The 17,965-nt window shown below is 37.9% G+C and overlaps 1 protein-coding gene across 1 annotated transcript in view; it reads right to left on the bottom strand.

The window, feature by feature from the left end:
- The window catches only part of ABCA13 (ATP binding cassette subfamily A member 13), a 152,908-nt gene that overhangs the window by 19,307 nt on the left and 115,636 nt on the right, over positions 1 to 17,965 (bottom strand). Inside the window, exons 39-41 of the mRNA XM_087747914.1 lie at positions 13,379 to 13,529; positions 3,272 to 3,406; positions 212 to 315 (exon numbers count right to left, since the gene is read on the bottom strand). Of these exons, the coding sequence (XP_087604040.1) occupies positions 212 to 315; positions 3,272 to 3,406; positions 13,379 to 13,529 (390 nt within the window). The remainder of the gene's footprint in view (positions 1 to 211; positions 316 to 3,271; positions 3,407 to 13,378; positions 13,530 to 17,965) is intronic.

The following is a 17,965-nucleotide window of genomic DNA, read 5'->3' on the forward strand; positions in this document are numbered from 1 at the left end:
GATCAACACTTCCACCCAACTTGGTATCATCTGCAAACTTACTGAGGGTGCACTCAATCCCCTCATCCAGATCATCAATGAAGATATTGAATATTGTGATATATATTACACTAGGTTAAGCATGCCTTCAGAATATGCTCTTCTGCTCTCAGTTGACAGCAGATGAGGAGAGAGAACAGGAATATGCTGGCTGCTGCGATAAGGGTCTTACCTGTGAGATGTCAGCACCGCTGCACAGCCATCCTGAACTTCCTTCAGGATGGTTTTCCAAAGGTAGCGTTTAGAGCAGGGATCCATCCCAGAGCTGGGCTCATCCTACACGAAAAATGAAAATGATGATACAGCGGCACGGGAAAAACATGCCACAGCTCCAGCCCAGCATGAAGAATTAACAAAACTCACAATAAAATAATATATTTTTCTCTAAAAAAGCTACATTTTCAGGAGGTCACTTAAAAGACACCTTGATCATTTTTTTGCTTTAACACATATAGTTTCATTTCTAAATTTATAGAAGGCACTTTTTATTTAGGAGATTTATATATATAAAAGTAATATGTTTCTATATTACATAGTAATATAATAAATATGTTGTTATTCACAAATATATATATGTTTAATAATATATATACACACATATACTTTTTTTAATAGGAGAGACTTGCAGGTATTTTTCATAGAATCATAGAATCCTTTAGTTTGGAAAAGACCCTTAAGATCATCGAGTTCAACCATTAACCTAGCACTGCCAACTCCACCACTAAACCATGTCCTCAAGCACCACGTCTACCCGTCTTTTAAATACCTCCAGGGATGGAGACTCAACCACTTCCCTGGGCAGCCTGTTCCAATGCCTGACTACCCTTTCAGTGAAGAACTTCTTCCTAATATCCAACCTAAACCTCCCCTGGCGCAGCTTGAGGCCGTATCCTCTCGTCCTATCGCTTGTTACTTGAGAGAAGAGACCAATCCCCACCTTGCTACAACCTCCTTTCAGGTACTTGTAAAGAGCCATAAGGTCTCCCCTCAGCCTCCTCTTCTCCAGACTAAACAACCTCAGCTCCCTGAGCCACTCCTCACTTTCTGGGAGGCTTTGGTGTCTGTTTCTCCCGTACACGCACATCTGCCATGAACATAAACAAGTGGAGAAGTCCTGTAACTCCCAGCTGCCTGCACTGCCCATCCCATAGACACGTGTGGCTAGTATGTTTGCATTTGACATCCTCCAGTTACTCCCAGAGTCCCTTTGAGAGGAACTCTCATTCATGGTGGAGAGAATCCACAAGATTAAATAACAACCCAATCAGTGCTGCCCAATGCAAACCATCTGGCAAACCGATTTCCCACTCGGATGGCTTTCATGGAGAAAGAAGTCCAGCTACAAAAACTACATTTCCCCTTCCTGTCTAATCCTGCTGTCTTCACTAAATCAAATTTTGACTTCATCTACTTGTGGAAGCAGAAGGAATGATATCTGATTGTCAGAAGCCAGACTCTGTCACTACAAAACTAGTGAGAAGGAATCTCTTCGGGTAGCTATTTATACTATGGAATTTCATGATGGGTGTCAGCACCTATTAGGGTGGTATGGCCTTGGCCAATGTATTTGCAGCAAAGAATCTCACCTGAAACCTGGAAGCAAAGTTCTCAAGAAACAAAGCAAACAAAACACCCAGTTTGATGCTGATTTTGGTGCTTAGATACCAATGGCAGAGGTGAAAAAGAATTCAGTTCAGTCTCCTATTACCTGTGGATAGCTAACAATAAAGCAATAAAAATAAAGCAACCCATGCTATTACTTAAATTAATAGTTATCATCCTGGATCAGAAGGATCAAATTCAGTGGTTTACATTGGTGTCTTTGCTTTCAGACAAAAAACCAGCCCTTTAAAATACTGAATATCTCCCTTAAAATTTGCTAGCTTTCTAAAGCCAGCAAAATGCTTAAAGCATTTGACATGTTTAGATATTTTGCTTTCCTCTTGTCATTACATATGCAATAGTCTGTGCCCTGCAGCAAGAAGTAGGTTGAAATGGATACTTGCAGTAGCATGCTGTCATAAAGACATTAAAAAACAGTTGGAGCATTTTCTAAGATCAGGAAAAAGCACCAATTTAAGATTATCTCATCCTTTTACTAACTGAACCAGGGTCAGTTTAAGCATAAAATGTAAATAAAATAATTCAGTTCAGAAGTGATGCAATGACAGGAAGTTAGAAGCAGCAAAATGTGTCTGATCTTCTGAAACATGACCCCTGTGAGAACACCAGTTTTATCTTGTTCTACTTAGCCTGTGATCTATTACTGGAAGCACTGGTTTCCCCCCCCCCCAACTCTGGGAAGCAGATTCCCTCCCTCTGACAGTTCTGAAAGGTTTATTCCACTATTGAACTTGTTTAGATCTTCCCAGCCAAGGCTTAAGAAAGGGATGTTCAATCTTCTCTAGTGAAACAATAGGCAATGATAAGAAAGAGAATGCAGTGTCATAATGATGCACTTCCCAAAGCTTTGTAATTCCCTGATATTCAATACAAAAGGCATTGTTTAAACTGGAAATGCCAGTTTCAGGACTAAATGAGCAGTAGGATGCAAGCACCAAAACAACACGTGGTAAATAATTCAACTTAATATCATTCAGGAGTATTAGTTTGATTGTGTGATTTGTGAATCCAACAAGAATATAAGAACTAGTCAGATTTATGAAGTATGATGTAGTAAGGAATATGAATATCCTGAAAAAGATGGTTCAATAATTAATATCACCAGCTCCAAATTACTAATTAGAATAAGAATCTTCCTTCTTAAGGAAGCCAGTAGGACTGTTCATATATATTTTTGTCTTGTTATATACAAAGTAGACAATACATAAAGCATTAATATATTTTACATTAAATTATTTTTTTCTTCTTCTATGTAAAGAAATCTTAAAAAAAAATTACATATCCATTTGGGCCCTGGGATGCTACAATTGCATTTGTGTGTGTTTAGGGCCCTTTTTTTTTTTTTTTTCCTGCTCACCCAACTACCCCGAGGAAAAAAAAAAAGAAAAAAAAAAAGGAAAGAAAAAACAACTTCACTTTCTATTTTTGTAAGCACTGGAGAATAAAATAAGAAGCATTCATACAGCAGAACACAAAGGATAGTTGTACATCCATGTATCAATTACTCCCTGACTGACCAGGAAACTACTTGATTTTCTTTAGAGCAACACAGAAAACAACAAAATCAGTGTAACCCATTTATCATATGCACAGTATTACTTTTACTCACCAGTAAAAGTATTTGGGGTTTACCAACTAAAGCCACAGCAGTAGAGAGTTTCCTCTTTGTGCCAGCACTGTATGTCCTCACCAGTTTGTCAGCATGAGCATTGAGATGTAGCCGGTTAACAAGGTCCTCTGAAACCTGTGGTTTAGAAATTTGAAGGCCAGCAAATATGAGCCAAATTAGGTAGTGTTTGTGCTTAGACTGAAAGAACACTCTGTTCATGCGTATTAAGCAAATGTACATGTTGTTTCCTTATTTACCCCCATTTGCTGCATATTATTACTTTTGAATTCTAGAAACATATAAAAAGCTGCTCCAGGATCCCTTAGTTCTCCACAAAGGATAAGGATTTTTTTATATAGTAAATTTGGCTGTGTCATTGCTTTTAATAGTTATTTGCATTCATTTTGTATTGATGCGTCAATGATCTAAAATGTTCCTCACTTCTTCTTGTTCTCCAGTATTTATTTGTTCAAACTTCTTCGTGACTGAAAATTATGGAGAGAAAATTCTACATCAACCACAAAAAGATGGAAATGGCAGAAAAGCAAGTCACAGGTCAAGCATTTAGAGTTTCTTAAAGACAAAAGGTAACTTAGGGTTAAATTAGCATACCTTTCTAATAACTGAGAGGGGTAAGTTGACCCTAGCTGGTTTGGTTGTAATTGCTTAAATAAGTGTGTGTGATCTGCGTAAGCTGGGCAGGCACATGAGCACAGCTGGAGACAATATTCATGCTGTCCTCTATGGCCTTTCTTCTTTACCTGTCAGAGACAGTCCTAATGTACAAGGCTCCCTCAAATACTGGTGCTAGAGAATTTTAAGTGTAGCAAGAGCCTTGCTCCACCTGTATCAACTGTCACTGCTGGACCATCCGGAGACACCTCTGCAAAAACATGAGGGACACAGCAGCGACTTTTCTACTCACTGCTGCCAGACACACCCTGCAAAGCAGCAGGTGTTTAGTGACATGCTGCTGGATGGCTCTATCATCAAGGGGTGATCAAATTTGTAATAGAGCCAGTCTGTCTTCAACCTGGATGTACACACAGCTGGGAGATTCTTGTAAAACAAGTAGTTGTGTGGTGCTCCATTGCCTGAGATCAACTGACAGAGCATCCCCAGCAGTAGGGTGCATTCTTCTTGCTCCCTCTGCACTACCTTCAGCAAAAAGCAAGGAAGGACTGGAAGGATGAGTTAGATCAGATGGACAGCCTCCATTCAGAAAATCCAATAGAAAAAAAATATCGATAAATAATATTATGAATTAATATTCACTATTTCCAACAAATTGCTGTAAGCATAGTAATATTTTTTATAAGACAGTTTTATGCAAACTCTTTAGGAAATGATCGAGATATTCGTGACTCTTTTAGCAAGATTTTTCAGTGCTACATAGGAAAATAAGAGACACGTCCGAGAGCAAGTTCTCTGTAAGCCGGAACAACATTGCAGTGGTGAGAATCCGCAATATTCTAGTGTGGATCCTGGCACTAGTATTAACAGTCGCTTGTGTTCAGCGTACCTTAATGTATAACCCGACAGCAACGCATGTTCTCAGAGAAAAGCTAAATTTCATAAATATTGCTCTGACTACATTAAATGCAGAAAGTTTTTTTTAAAAAAAAACTTAATCAACAATGATTAAACCATCCACAGGTAATTTTATATTGAAAAGTTCAAGTCTTCTGCTATTTCAGACTTAATTCACAGTGGTTTACTTTCATTTAGACACTATTGCTGCATATCAGTAGAAGTGCTGCAAATTCAAACATTCTGTGGGTTTAGGAACAGTCAAGCATCTAAGCTATATTCTAAGATATAATAGCTGAGCTTTTTGGGGGTTTTTTGGTGTTGCTTTTCTTTTTTACTTCCAAACATAGGTCTCATTATACACCAAAACAGCCTGTAAAGCGAACACCTCTAAAGCATATGGTAGACAGCTTATCCACTCTACTAAACTGACTTGACTTTACTACAACTGCGAATGCATGCCTGTTAGTGACAACAGGATTATCCTTCTACAAATCCACCACCAATATACACAGAATTGCACAGAAAAGCTCATAAAAAATTAAGACCAGAAAGAGAAAAAATGTGTGATCTCTTGTTTACAACAAAATTAACATATATTGCAAACTACAACAGGTTTCAAGAGTTATTAAACAATAAGGAAAAGTGGACTACGTATCTCAGCTGAAATGTAGTAAAAACTATCCTTTAGCTATGACCAGAACCATTATTTCTAAGACCACTTTGAAGTGTTACCAAAACTCTTAGTCTAAGTCAGCAAAATGCCATTCTTTGAAAGAGACAATGAACGCTGCACAGGGAAGAATTTAGAAAGCCAAGGAATAGTGCCAGAGAGAGAATAAAAAAAACATTCAAATAAGCTAAGTCTTATTGTAGTCTGTAGCCCCCAAGGAGACTGAATCATGTATCAGATATGAACATAATGCTCTTTGTAGGGAGCAATATTAAAAAGAATTGACTTTTCAAGATTTACAATTCTACACTTAGAATCCTCCCAACTATCTGGTATGTACTCAAGCATTCAGTGCACAGATACTCATGACTACACAATCTCCCGTTTTGTACAAGGAGAGAAAGCCTGTCAAGTTCTCTGCTACAGGAATTTTGCAAGACAAGGTTTAGCTAAGGTAAAAAGAGAGGAGTGGGAATCATTTCACAGTGCGCACTTTGCTGCTGCTTTGAATATGTAGAGCTTCCAAGATAAACCTTGCAGATCATTGCAGTGCACACCACAATCTGCCTTGATATCTAGATACACTTCTTTGGTGCAAAATGTATCAAATTAGAACAGCTGAATCACATCAGCAACATAAAGGCAGAAGGATTAACCAGCTTTCTTACTCCTAATAATTTCCCAACTGCACCTAAAAAATCTCCTATTCCTGCTGTCCTCCTCATTCCTTACATTTCAAAGGAGCACTGCAGAGCATGCTTCAGCAAATATAGGAATATAGGGCTCATTCTTCTTTCAAGAGATGACCCCAAACCTTTTTCTCATTTCTTTAATGTATATCATAAGATTTCCACTAATACCAGTCTCAGCTTCATCAATATGACAATAACAAAAATGTCATTTGAATGAAATTAGAAATATTATGGTTTAGATATACTGTGGAGGAGCCTGCACAGCCTCCATTATAACTTCATTTATTGGTACAATCAGTGGTATCTTGCAGTTTGTATCATAGTATACTATAACGACACCAAGTTGGACGACACTAAGTTGGGTGGAAGTGTCGATCTGCTGGAGGGCAGGAAGGCCCTGCAGAGGGACCTGGACAGGCTGGATTGTTGGGCCAGGGCCAACTGTATGAGATTCAACAAGGCTCAGTGCCAGGTCCTGCATTTCAGTCACAAAAAACCCATGCAATGATACAGGCTTGGGGAGGAGTGGCTGGAGACCTGTCTGGCAGAAAAGGACCTGGGGGTGTTGGCTGACAGCCACCTGCACATGAGCCAGCAGTGTGCTCAGGTGGCCAAGAAAGCCAACGGCATCCTGGCTTGCATCAGGAATAGTGTGGCCAGCAGGACCAGGGAGGCGTACTTGGCATTGGTGAGGCCGCACCTCGAGTACTGTGTTCAGTTTTGGGCCCCTCACTACAAGAAGGACATCGAGGTTCTGGAGCGTGTCCAAAGAAGGGCAACAAAGCTGGTGAAGGGTCTAGAGCACAAGTCTGATGAGGAGCAGCTGAGGGAGCTGGCGTTGTTTAGTCTGGAGAAGAGAAGGCTGAGGGGTGACTATTGCTCTCTACAACTACCTGAAAGGAGGCTGTAGCGAGGTGGGGGGTCGGTCTCTTCTGCCAAGTAGCAAGTGATAGGATGAGAGGAAACGGCCTCAAGCTGCGCCAGGGGAAGTTTAGGTTGGATATTAGGAAAAACTTCTTCACTGAAAGGGTAGTCAGGCATTGGAACAGGCTGCCCAGGGAAGTGGCTGGGTCCCCATCCCTGGAGGTATTTAAAAGACAGGTAGACGTGGTGCTTAGGGACATGGTTTAGTGGTGGAGGTGGCAGTGCTAGGTTAACGGTTGGACTTGATGATCTTGATGTGTCTTTTCCAACCTTAACGATTCTATGTTTCTATTCTGTGATTGTATAAAGTAAAAATGAAAATCCCTCTTATACTACTTGAAATGAAATTCAGAATTGAACATGTGACAAATCTTCAAACAGATACACAAAATTATGCAAGAGATTTACAATTCTAATGGTTTCCTTCCTTTAGTGAATGTGAGAGATATACACAAGCACCTTCTCTCCGTCCTTGTCATATTCATCATGATGTTCTATTTCTGGTTTCAATTACTTTCAGCAGTGAAGAGTGAGGAGATACATCAATTTATTTAGCAACTTGGTAACATTGAGGCCAAATTAAAAGACACAGTTATATGCAAATATATACATTGTGAGTGCACTTGAACCATAAATATGTTTTACATCTAGTCATGGCTGTAGTAATGTCTTTAAACTCTTTCCTTCCTCCACCCCCCAAATCCAGATTATAACAGACTTCACATCTATCAGCTAACAATTTCCCTGTTTTCCAATATTCCTTAAAATGATTTACTTTTCCCCCATCAATTCTAACATCTTTAGCAAAAGTTCTTTTTCCCCAAATTAATTTGGACTAGTTCCCCTAGCTTTGGAATAAGCATTGGAACAAACCCTTCAACCTGTAAAATCTAAACCAAATCCTCCAATACTTTGTGCATTTCCTAAATACTACATTCATTCCAGAAGAGGCAGTAAGGTAACTTGAATTTTTGCACACATGTTAATATTTGTGGGAGCAAAGGTAAAGTAGGCATGGTGTCCTCTATCCACCAGGGAACAAAGAGACACATCTACCTCACTGAAAAGCAGTAAGTGATGCTAATTATGTAATCGCTAATGCTAATGATTTTCCACTCTCCTTGAAAATTACCATTAATATTCAAGTAAATAATTAAGTGGTACTGAGAGTTTTCGGTTACTATGTTGTCCAGAAAAACTTGGAGGTAGCGAAGACTCAATTTATTAGAAGACTAGAAATGTGACAGCATGTCTATCCTGACTTGAAAGGCTGTATGCATCACTGTATTAATTTTACATCATTTCTGACAAAATAAATACAACGTATAACTTCTTGCTATTTTATTTTGAACAAACCCTCATAAAGCAAACCTGACCTAACACTGAAAATGTGTATCACACCTAGTAAAAATGATAATGAGCACGGGATGAATTGTAGAGTCATCTGAAAAATAACTATAAACTTCCAAAATAGTCATTCAAAGTGTCAGGTTTTGAGTAAGTGAATGCAGTGTAGTTTGAACATCCTAAATAACAATCATTCATCAATTCCACATCAAACAGTATTAATTCTGGTTCAGAGTAAACTCAGAATTGTTAGATTTCTTACATTAGGAAAGTGTATACTCATGGTCAGTCTTCTAGGGGAAAATAGTTCTTTATCCCAGAATCTTATAAAACTGTACACACTAACTCTGCTTAGGGTCCAATAAAAAGCAAGCATGCAAAGAATAAATGAATTTACAAATTCCCATTTCCAGCAGCTATAGAATATAACATGTAAGGAAGTCAATGAGATTCCAGAGTCAGTGCAAAAATCTTCCTGGAGACATAACGTAAAGAGAAATCATACTGACGTTCCAAGAAGTTGCCTCCAAAGGCCTGAAGAAGCTTGTTTTGAGATTTGCAACACAAGTTTTAATGCAAATGAGAGATGTCATTTAATGTTGTGTTAATATTTTATATTTTTTAACAAGCTCTATGCTGTCTTTTGGAACAAATTAAGATATTGAAACTTGATATATTAAGGAAATAAAAATAAGAATTAAAAATACTATGTTAAACTAGTATCTGTCTAAGTAGCCCAAAAGTTCTACTTTAACTTTTCCAGTTTTGCAACAAAAAGAAACTTTCAGAGCAGATTTGGGAAGTAAAGTAAAACTTCACATTACATGAAGCTTAACATTGATAGCAAATGACCCGTTTTTCTCCTCCTTTCCCATTCAGTTAATTACTGTTTTGGAACATTAAGTGCACTCAACTTTATGTCAGGCACTTAACTCCTGGTGCTGATAAATCTGTCTAGCAAAGGATCTGATCCTTGAGGTTAGCGCTTCAATAGATTACTTTAGCAGCAACATATCCTGTAAGTCACCTGCCTGCTTGCCAATTTATTAAAAAAGAAAAAAAAAAAGGGAATGTATGTTGCTTTCCACATCAAAACCATGTACTCTCTAGAATACATGTGTGTGTGCATGTTAGCATAAACACTGGTAAACATTCAGAGGCAGGCTTGGAGCACCGTATCATAGGCGGGAGGGAATGAGAAAATAACAGCTTACATTTCCATACAGCTGCTATTCCAAAGCATTCCCAGGCCTTATTTTCTTTATAGGCAACTAAAATGCACACTTTCTCCAGGCACCAGCCATTTCTGAGTTGAAACACAGCAGCTGTTCATCCCTTGACAGCAATGCCACACAGTCAGAAGGGCCCGCTGACAAAAACATTTGTTTTCCTCTGAGATAGCTGCATTTCAGTTTTTGATGAAGGTAAACCAGAGTAGCTAAATATTATTTGCAGGAGCCCTTTGATGCCTTGATCACAAGCATATGGCAACAAAGTCTGCTCTGCAATCTATGCCGACAAAAAATTAGGACAACTGAAAGGAAGAATGGTCTGTATACCACAAATGTGAAACTAAGGCACAGGGGGCTGTCTATAAATAGTCTAAGCCTACACCTAGATCATCTAAGGTCCAGGATAATCAGAAGATTAACATTTATCTTCTCCCAGTGCATCACAGTAACATAACTCATCTCTAAATAACACAGAACTGATTTTGATCCACTTGAAACAGGACCTGTACGTCAATTACCACCCCACTTGAGGAACTGTTCCCTAAATGGTTTTCAGAACTGCCATTGGAGTAGCTGTGTACTAACTGTCCAGAGAACAGCTGGATATGAACATAAAGTGGAAGCTCTTAGGTACACCAATTATTCATAAATGCTTCTGCATTTGAAATGGGTTTTATGAATGACGGATATTTCAGAGAGAGCACTATTCTCACATTATCTACAAAGAAAGTATATGAAGCCAGGTTACCCTTGTTGCTCCTTACCACACAGGCAGGAGACCGCATTTGCAATAGTGTTCATTTACATATGCATACACAGAGAGAGACATCCTGCAGGCACAGCATACAAATCTGTTGGTATTGTCCTGCTCATCGCAAACTGGAAAATTTCTCAGGCACCTGAGAAAAGTTCAGTGCCTCATGGGACAGTTTACTTGTGAAATCCAGGTCCTTAAGCACACCACAGATCTCTCTCCATTCTCAAGCTTCCGCATAGCTCCTGACCCTGCTCCTCATCCTCCAAAACAGTTGCTGCTGGCAGACAAATGACCTGAAAGAGTCACAAGTCAAGCAGTGACAGCAGGATTCACGTACACACGCACACACACACGCTCTCCTCTGCTACCTGGTGTTGACAGGGCTTGTGCAGAGAGTAAGATTAAAGCTTTAACATCCCATTGTAATACATGGATCAGTTCACCCTTCTCAAAGCTACTGTCTCCAGCTGTCTGCAGATAAGGTATTACCAATAAGAAGGTGTCTGCCAGTGCCACCTAAACAGCTTTTTCTCACACTTGTGAGTACTAAAATAAAACAATAGCTAAGAGTCTGCGACTTCAGGAGTCAGAAAGGTAGCACAGCACTAGAAGCCCTACTCAGCTCTCACTCAAAGACACTCCTTTTGGCAAATTCAAGTCAGTTATGAAAGTAACTCTTCCTATAAGGCTGAGGCAATTATTTTAAATGTGGGGAAGTCCTTCTTAGCCTACATTATAGGCTCATTCCTGCTCCATTTCTTTCTCAGAAAATCACCATCCGCCAGGGTTTATGTGCTTCAGCCTAGTCACAAATGGGGAGTATGCTTACCCTATACTCTGGGGTGAGCTTGCTGAGAGTAACACTGTATGTATATGACCCAGAGTATGTGAGTTAAGCGAGTCCCACAAAATTTAATTGAAACTATGAACTTCTATCATTCAGGTGCTTCTGAAATTTCCGTTCTTCTTAGGGTATGTTAAAAACTGCTTCATTTATAATACATGGCGTACCATTTGGACATATGAATTACAAGAATATATTGTCTTGTCTTATGAAAATAATACAACAGAAAAGCTTAAAAGCCACGTTTAGAGCATTTTAAGAGCACTGCTGCATAATTAAACAATCAAACTTTGATTCCTGTTTTAAATTACACTTAGGACCAAAAGCTTTCAATAGCATATGTAAGATGTATGGATATTTAACAGCATCCTTTCGAATGACTACAAGGCACCAGCATCTGTTGCCACCTTTGCGCCTATTAAAGTGCCACGATAATAGATGCTAGTTATGATAGGCTTTTAGCCCAACTGTTAGAGAGGAGCTGTCAGTTCATGAAGAAAACAGGTAATTATAGCTGAGGGGTTTAGTGCAATAACAATTATCCCTTAATATATTTCCTTTAGATCAAGGGAAACGTATTCAAGTTTTCAGTACTCTACTAGTACTCACAAGTAAAAACTATCACCGATGAGTTATGAAGAGCAAACAACTAAATAAAAGACTGTATGACGATTTCTAAGCAGCCTGCAAGAAATGTACTGTTAAAAGTCAATTAAAAGTCCAGCCAGGCAGGGTACTGCCCAAGAGAAGGGGCAAAGACTTGTAAGAATCTTTTATTTCCCACAGTCTCTCATCCAGAAACACCCAAATTATTAACTTAAGACAGGAAAACTTCAAAATATTTCCTGTTCTGGTGCTATTATTGGGGCACGATGGCAGTTATTTCTGAATACTCAATGTCCCATTGCAGGAATCATACCTTTTTCTGGAATAGTACCTATCTGCTGGGGGAAAAAAGCTGCAAAGAAACAGAAGGCGGCCCTCTCACGTACAGACAAGGAACTGACTGTAAACAACTTAGTGGATCCTGAGGCAATAGCCAGAAAATGCTGGGTAGGTAGGGAAAAAAAGATATATCAGTTACATGCAGTTTTTCTTCTGGAAAAAGGAAAAGGAAGACAACATGCAGCATTCTGGAGCTTACGAGGACAGTCCTACAGCCATAGCAACTACATAGGATCAATCTATACAGCAGGAATGACAGACACCAATTTTGTATGACACTCCAGTTTTCTCATGTTAATAGAGATGCAATTAAGCACAAGAGACCGAGCTACTCAAGTCCAGGTCAGATCAGAAACTTCTGTCTGCAAAGACAGAAAAAAACCCACATTTTACACTATATCCATTCACTACTTAATTTGTGGTATTGGCTGACTGATTGGCTCATTATAGAAAAAGAACAGTTTGCTGGTCAGCACAGCTACATCTGTATCTGTTAATTCAAAACCTCTCAGTGACATTCCCAGATATTGTCATCAACTATACTAATAAACTCTTAAAGCATTTTCTGACAGGGATTTGGCCTTTTCTCTGTGGAAAACCCCAAGCCTGGTATGGCAGCTGGAATATTTTAGGGACTGCTCCCAGCAGGCGGTTTCAATGCAGCTGCCATCTTGTGAAGTTTAAGACATTTACTAGCAGAGTGATGACAGCTGCCATCTCAGCACACAGATGTTTGGTTTATTTATACAATCGCTCACCAATTTTTAATTCCTTCAGAGTTTAAACCCATCTCTGAAAAGAAGAGTTTTTCAGAGGTGCGTAGCTCAGAACATGTGGTGTTCCCTCCCAGTTCTCTAAGTGTGATCACGAAGGTGTCAAACCATTCATAAATTTAATTTCCTTTAGAGTTTTTGTTTGAGATTTCATTTTCATTAGCGTTATTTTACTATCCTCAGTGACATTATTGTGTTTTGACCTGGCATAACAGACAGAAAAAAATCCATATTGTTTAAATAAAGTAGAAGTAATGAAAAATCTTATTACTAAAGCTGTTAAGATGAAATATTAGATATTCTCTCATGTAAAAAAAGTACAATTGTTTTATAAACTCCACAGCCCAACCTGGCTTCAGGTCCCTCTGCAAATCTGTTCTGGACAGTTACCTTACAGATATCCTGTTTTGGAATTCCACGCAGCGTGCAGTAATAATAAAGATGCTCCCAACCCGTTAGAAGTTCATCCAGGGCATCTTGCTGTGGACAATAGCCGATGAGAATGCCTTCAGAGCTAGCAGACAGTATATCCATTTCTGACCTGTTTAAAGAAAAAGCAAAAGACTTGAATGTTGTTTAAAAAAACCCACAGCCCTGGGTTTCACCCTTGGGATACAGAGCCTTCAAGACAAAGACACTTACCCTCAACTCCGTAGGTAAATGGGTTTGAATCTCTTCACTATGATCACTTACCATAGTACCACCCCCATGCAATGCATGCTTCTTGTCCCTTTTGGGTTAGCACTGCCACCCATGCCTCACTCTTCTAACGGGGCACATGTCAAAGTGAACAGATCAACACAGAAGGAGAACAGATCTATGAGAATTCATTCTTACCAGGTTTACCTCCCTTATCTCTTTGGTAGACCCTGCTCTAAGGAGACATATTTCAAAACCATACTGCGTGCATCACGTTCAATATTAAAGGGGCAGTGGTTGAGAGAGAGGGAGGGAAATGTTGCTGTGTATTCTTTGTGTGTCTGTGCACACACATGTGCATGCATGCATTCTCTAAACAAGAGTGAAACAAACCAGTGAATATTAAAGCCTAGTAGGTTAAAAGACAATACAGGAAAAAACATAAAATAATCCTTATTTAAGAGACTTTGGCCATCGCTTTGTAGCTGTATGGCATTACTTGAAATTACATTCATTGCTAAGAAGCAAGCTTGATTGCAAGGGTGTCTCATTACCCATAATGACACTAAATCTATCCTATTTATTCCAACACCTAATTCAACATTCAGTGATGCTGATTTACATGTACAGAAAAGGCCTGTCAAAATTAAGATACTTAATAATAAAAAAATCTGAGCTTTGAAAGAAAAAAAAATTTAAAGGGTTCTGAGTAACAGAATGGTTTTCCCCTTAGTGGTTTTCTACATTTCTGGTTAAAAAAAACCCTAAATATATGATTAATCATTTAGACACAAAGTAAGTGTATTAAATGCAGGATCTACAAATACCAACACTAATGAAAATATAAATATGTATCTCCTGTTAATAAGATTCAGGAATCTGAGGAGAAAAAGAGAACACAAATTCTGCATTTTACATAATGAACCACAGCATCAAAATATATTTTAATGCTATCAAAAGATAAATTATCATGATTATGATGAACCTTGCTGGGGACTAATTAGAATGGTCCTTTGCTCTTAATGGCAAAGATATAAAATTTTAGTATCTTTGTAGGTTTGGATGGTGCCAAGGAAGTTAACGGTCTGTAGACATCTCTCTAGAAAAAGACTTAGCAAAAAAGAAAAAGGGTGATAGGGGAAAGAGGATACCAGAAGTGTACTTCCTCATTAATATATATCCACTTATAGGTTATTTTAAATGAAATATATGCAGAATTTTTACCAGCTCAGTTTCCAGCCATACCTAAATCAAACTAAGTTATTTTTAAAGTAATCTTTACCATAAGATATGGATTGATTAATGTTGATCTTTTTGCATGAAGTGTCAGAAGCTGTGTATTCCTTATTTAATGAACTCTAACGTAGTGAAACACTATCCACAGTGAAATGCTATCTAGATGCTGCTGAACACAGAGAGCTGTCTGAGGTTTGTTTTACTAGGAAGATTCAGGCACACTAACAAGTTTTCCTTTTGGTGCAGCTGCTGTCTTTAGAGAAACTAGAGACTGGGCTTTTGGCAATACGCCAAGTTCAGTCACAAGAGAACAAATCACACTCAGGGGTAATTTCAGGGACTTTTACTCAGCATGAACCCTGTAGCTGGATAAGGTGCATCTAAGTCTGGAATGGGTCCGTACCATGAAGAACAAAAAATAAGTATGCATGGCTGCAAAAAATAACAGACATCTAATGTTCTTTAGCTAGAATTGCATTAGACAATAGTTACTCCATTTGCATCAGGAAATAAAAACACATCAGTGTCCCCAGTGCTAATTGTACAGATACGATTTTCATGTTGTGCCTCCTGTAAAGCACACAGCCTTAGATAAACAATATCCCACCCACTGGCCTTTAGCTTTCATAAAGGAAGAGTACAGTGAGAATAGATCATTTAATATTCTTATGGAGTTTGGTCCTTATCTTGCAACTTTATCCATTAGTGCTGACCTTGAACACTTAAAGAGTTCCCATTAATACAGAGATTCTAATGTATTCACTAAAAACTCACAGACCTAATTTTTTCCCATCTCTGTATCTGTCAAAGCAGAAAATAATCTGACCAGAGGTAAAAAAAAATCCATATGAGGATTCTGGTCTTTTACTGAGACTTTTTTGGTATGTATAGTACAATGCTTATTCCCTCAGCAGTATCACTGAGCAGATTTCCAAATCAAAAAGCTGGAGATCATCCTTCAGTTTTGTTTAGCCAGGTCCTAAGTTTTTTCTGAATATTGAAAGAATAGATGAAAGAAAACCACAGTGTAATTTTTAATTATAGTACATATCTTACAACAGAAAACTTCCCTCATCTCTGGAAACTGATTTTCCTTGAAATTCAGTTAATCTTTCAGATTTCATTCTCATGGTTCTAAATGAAATGAACATTTCAAGCAGTGATGGCATGATACCAGAAAAACTTTTCACTAAATGATATATTGTAAATGCTCTTCTTTTTTTTTTTTTTTTAAATTCTGATGCCATTCATTAAACTAATTATAATCATCTTCTTCCTTAACAAACATCTTCATATATGATGTTATCAGAATCAAATTGGAAAATATTTTTTTAATATTTTCTGAAATGTATATTAGCATGCAGCAAAATGCTGATTTTTTTTTCCCAAGCTGGAGAAAAACAGACGTTTGTTTTCTGTCCTTTTGTTATCAGCATGCTAGTATTTCTCATTAGGCCATTCATATAAACAACAGGACATACAGGAAGAAAAAAATCAGCTCTTTTTATAAATAAAGAAAGAAGGAACATATAAGTTCCAATCCCCTCTCAGCCTCTGTGATTCTTTTTGTCCATAGTACAGTAGACATAATGAATTCCAGTGTAATATCTAAAAACTATAGGCAAGAAACCAGACTCTTACACTAATACAGGACTTTCCGTACCATTATAAAAACACTGAGTAATTGTTATCTTTAAATTCTATTAGCAACTTTGATTACATATCCTGATCAAGTTAAGACATAGAACTAACATGGAAGACGAGTTTTCTCCTTCCTAGTGAAGACTTCATTTTTAGACTATGTTGTTATCCTTAATCAATACTTCCATTTACTATTTGATTTTTTTCCTTTAAAGTGGAACAGCTGCAACAGACAAAACCAACAGAACATGTCCAGAAAACTTTATATGTTAAACAAAATTTTAGAGTTGTAAAATTACATTTCCAGTACAGTTTCGGAAAAGGTCAACAGAATGTATGGCATCCTCAAGAAAAATAGCACAGTCCAGCACGTGAAGCATGGAAGATATTGTATTCCATCCATTTCTAAGTGCTTTGGTCTCCACTTATACAGTGAGAATTATGATACTTCAGTGCAAATCATCCTGAAAAAAAATCCAGGACTCAAGGAGGCTTCCTTAAGTTTGGAGTGTTCATCTTACAGAAATTTGTACTGCTGATGAAAGAAACTTGCCAGACTTGCAAGATACGGGGGGTAATAAACTAAACTCTAAGGGGCTAAAAGTTTTTATTCAGAGCTGTTCCTCCACTGATCATTTTAAGGTCTTTTACATTGATCCATTTCTTTTGTACGTTGAAAGAAACCCCTGAAATCTGATTCCAGCCCTGAAGGCTACATTGGGGTGGCATGAGGCACTCCAGTCAGGTAACCTTTGCTGGCACTGAAAAGAAACCAAAACACTGGAACGAGCAAGAATGATCTTGGACAAAACCTGTTGCCTTCTCCTGCCTGAACTGGACCTGTAGTTTCCAGAAGGCTAGGCTAGTTATTGAAGAGACTAGATTTGGTTCTTATTTGTTACAGTGGTTACCAGCAACATAGCTTATAGGTAGCTGTAAGCTGACATTCAAAGGTACACCTCAGTTTCAAGTTCCAGAGACAGCTTAGTACCCTCAATAACAGCCTTATGGCTGTTTTTGGAAAAATTGTTTCACTATTGACTCCGCTGTGCGCTTTGCTTCAGTTTTGTATGCTTTTTCTGCAGTTTTTGAATGCAGTTAAAATAAAGGTAGTGATATATATGGTAGTTACAATGGTTTTTGTAGAGAGATAAATTCCATTAATTAGTCAAAATGAAATATAAATTTACAAATTGCAAAAGCAGTTAGACATTCCATTGTATTCTTAACTGTACATTCAATTCAGTGCATACTAATGCTCAATTAACATTATAAAAAAATCAAGGTTAAAATATAATTAATGTAACTATAGCTTAGTTATAATTAAACTAATTATACTGATATACAGTGTAACAACAGCTTTCTCAGCCATTATATTAATGTAAATTTATTCTGCCTTTCAAGTAAAGCTATTTGAATTACATTTTTAATTATTTATCAAGCTGAATATCATAACTATCA

Source organism: Nipponia nippon, unplaced genomic scaffold (assembly GCF_047370975.1).
Source record: "Nipponia nippon isolate SJK-2023a ecotype South Korea unplaced genomic scaffold, ASM4737097v1 scaffold_1, whole genome shotgun sequence".
NCBI lineage: Eukaryota > Metazoa > Chordata > Aves > Pelecaniformes > Threskiornithidae > Nipponia > Nipponia nippon.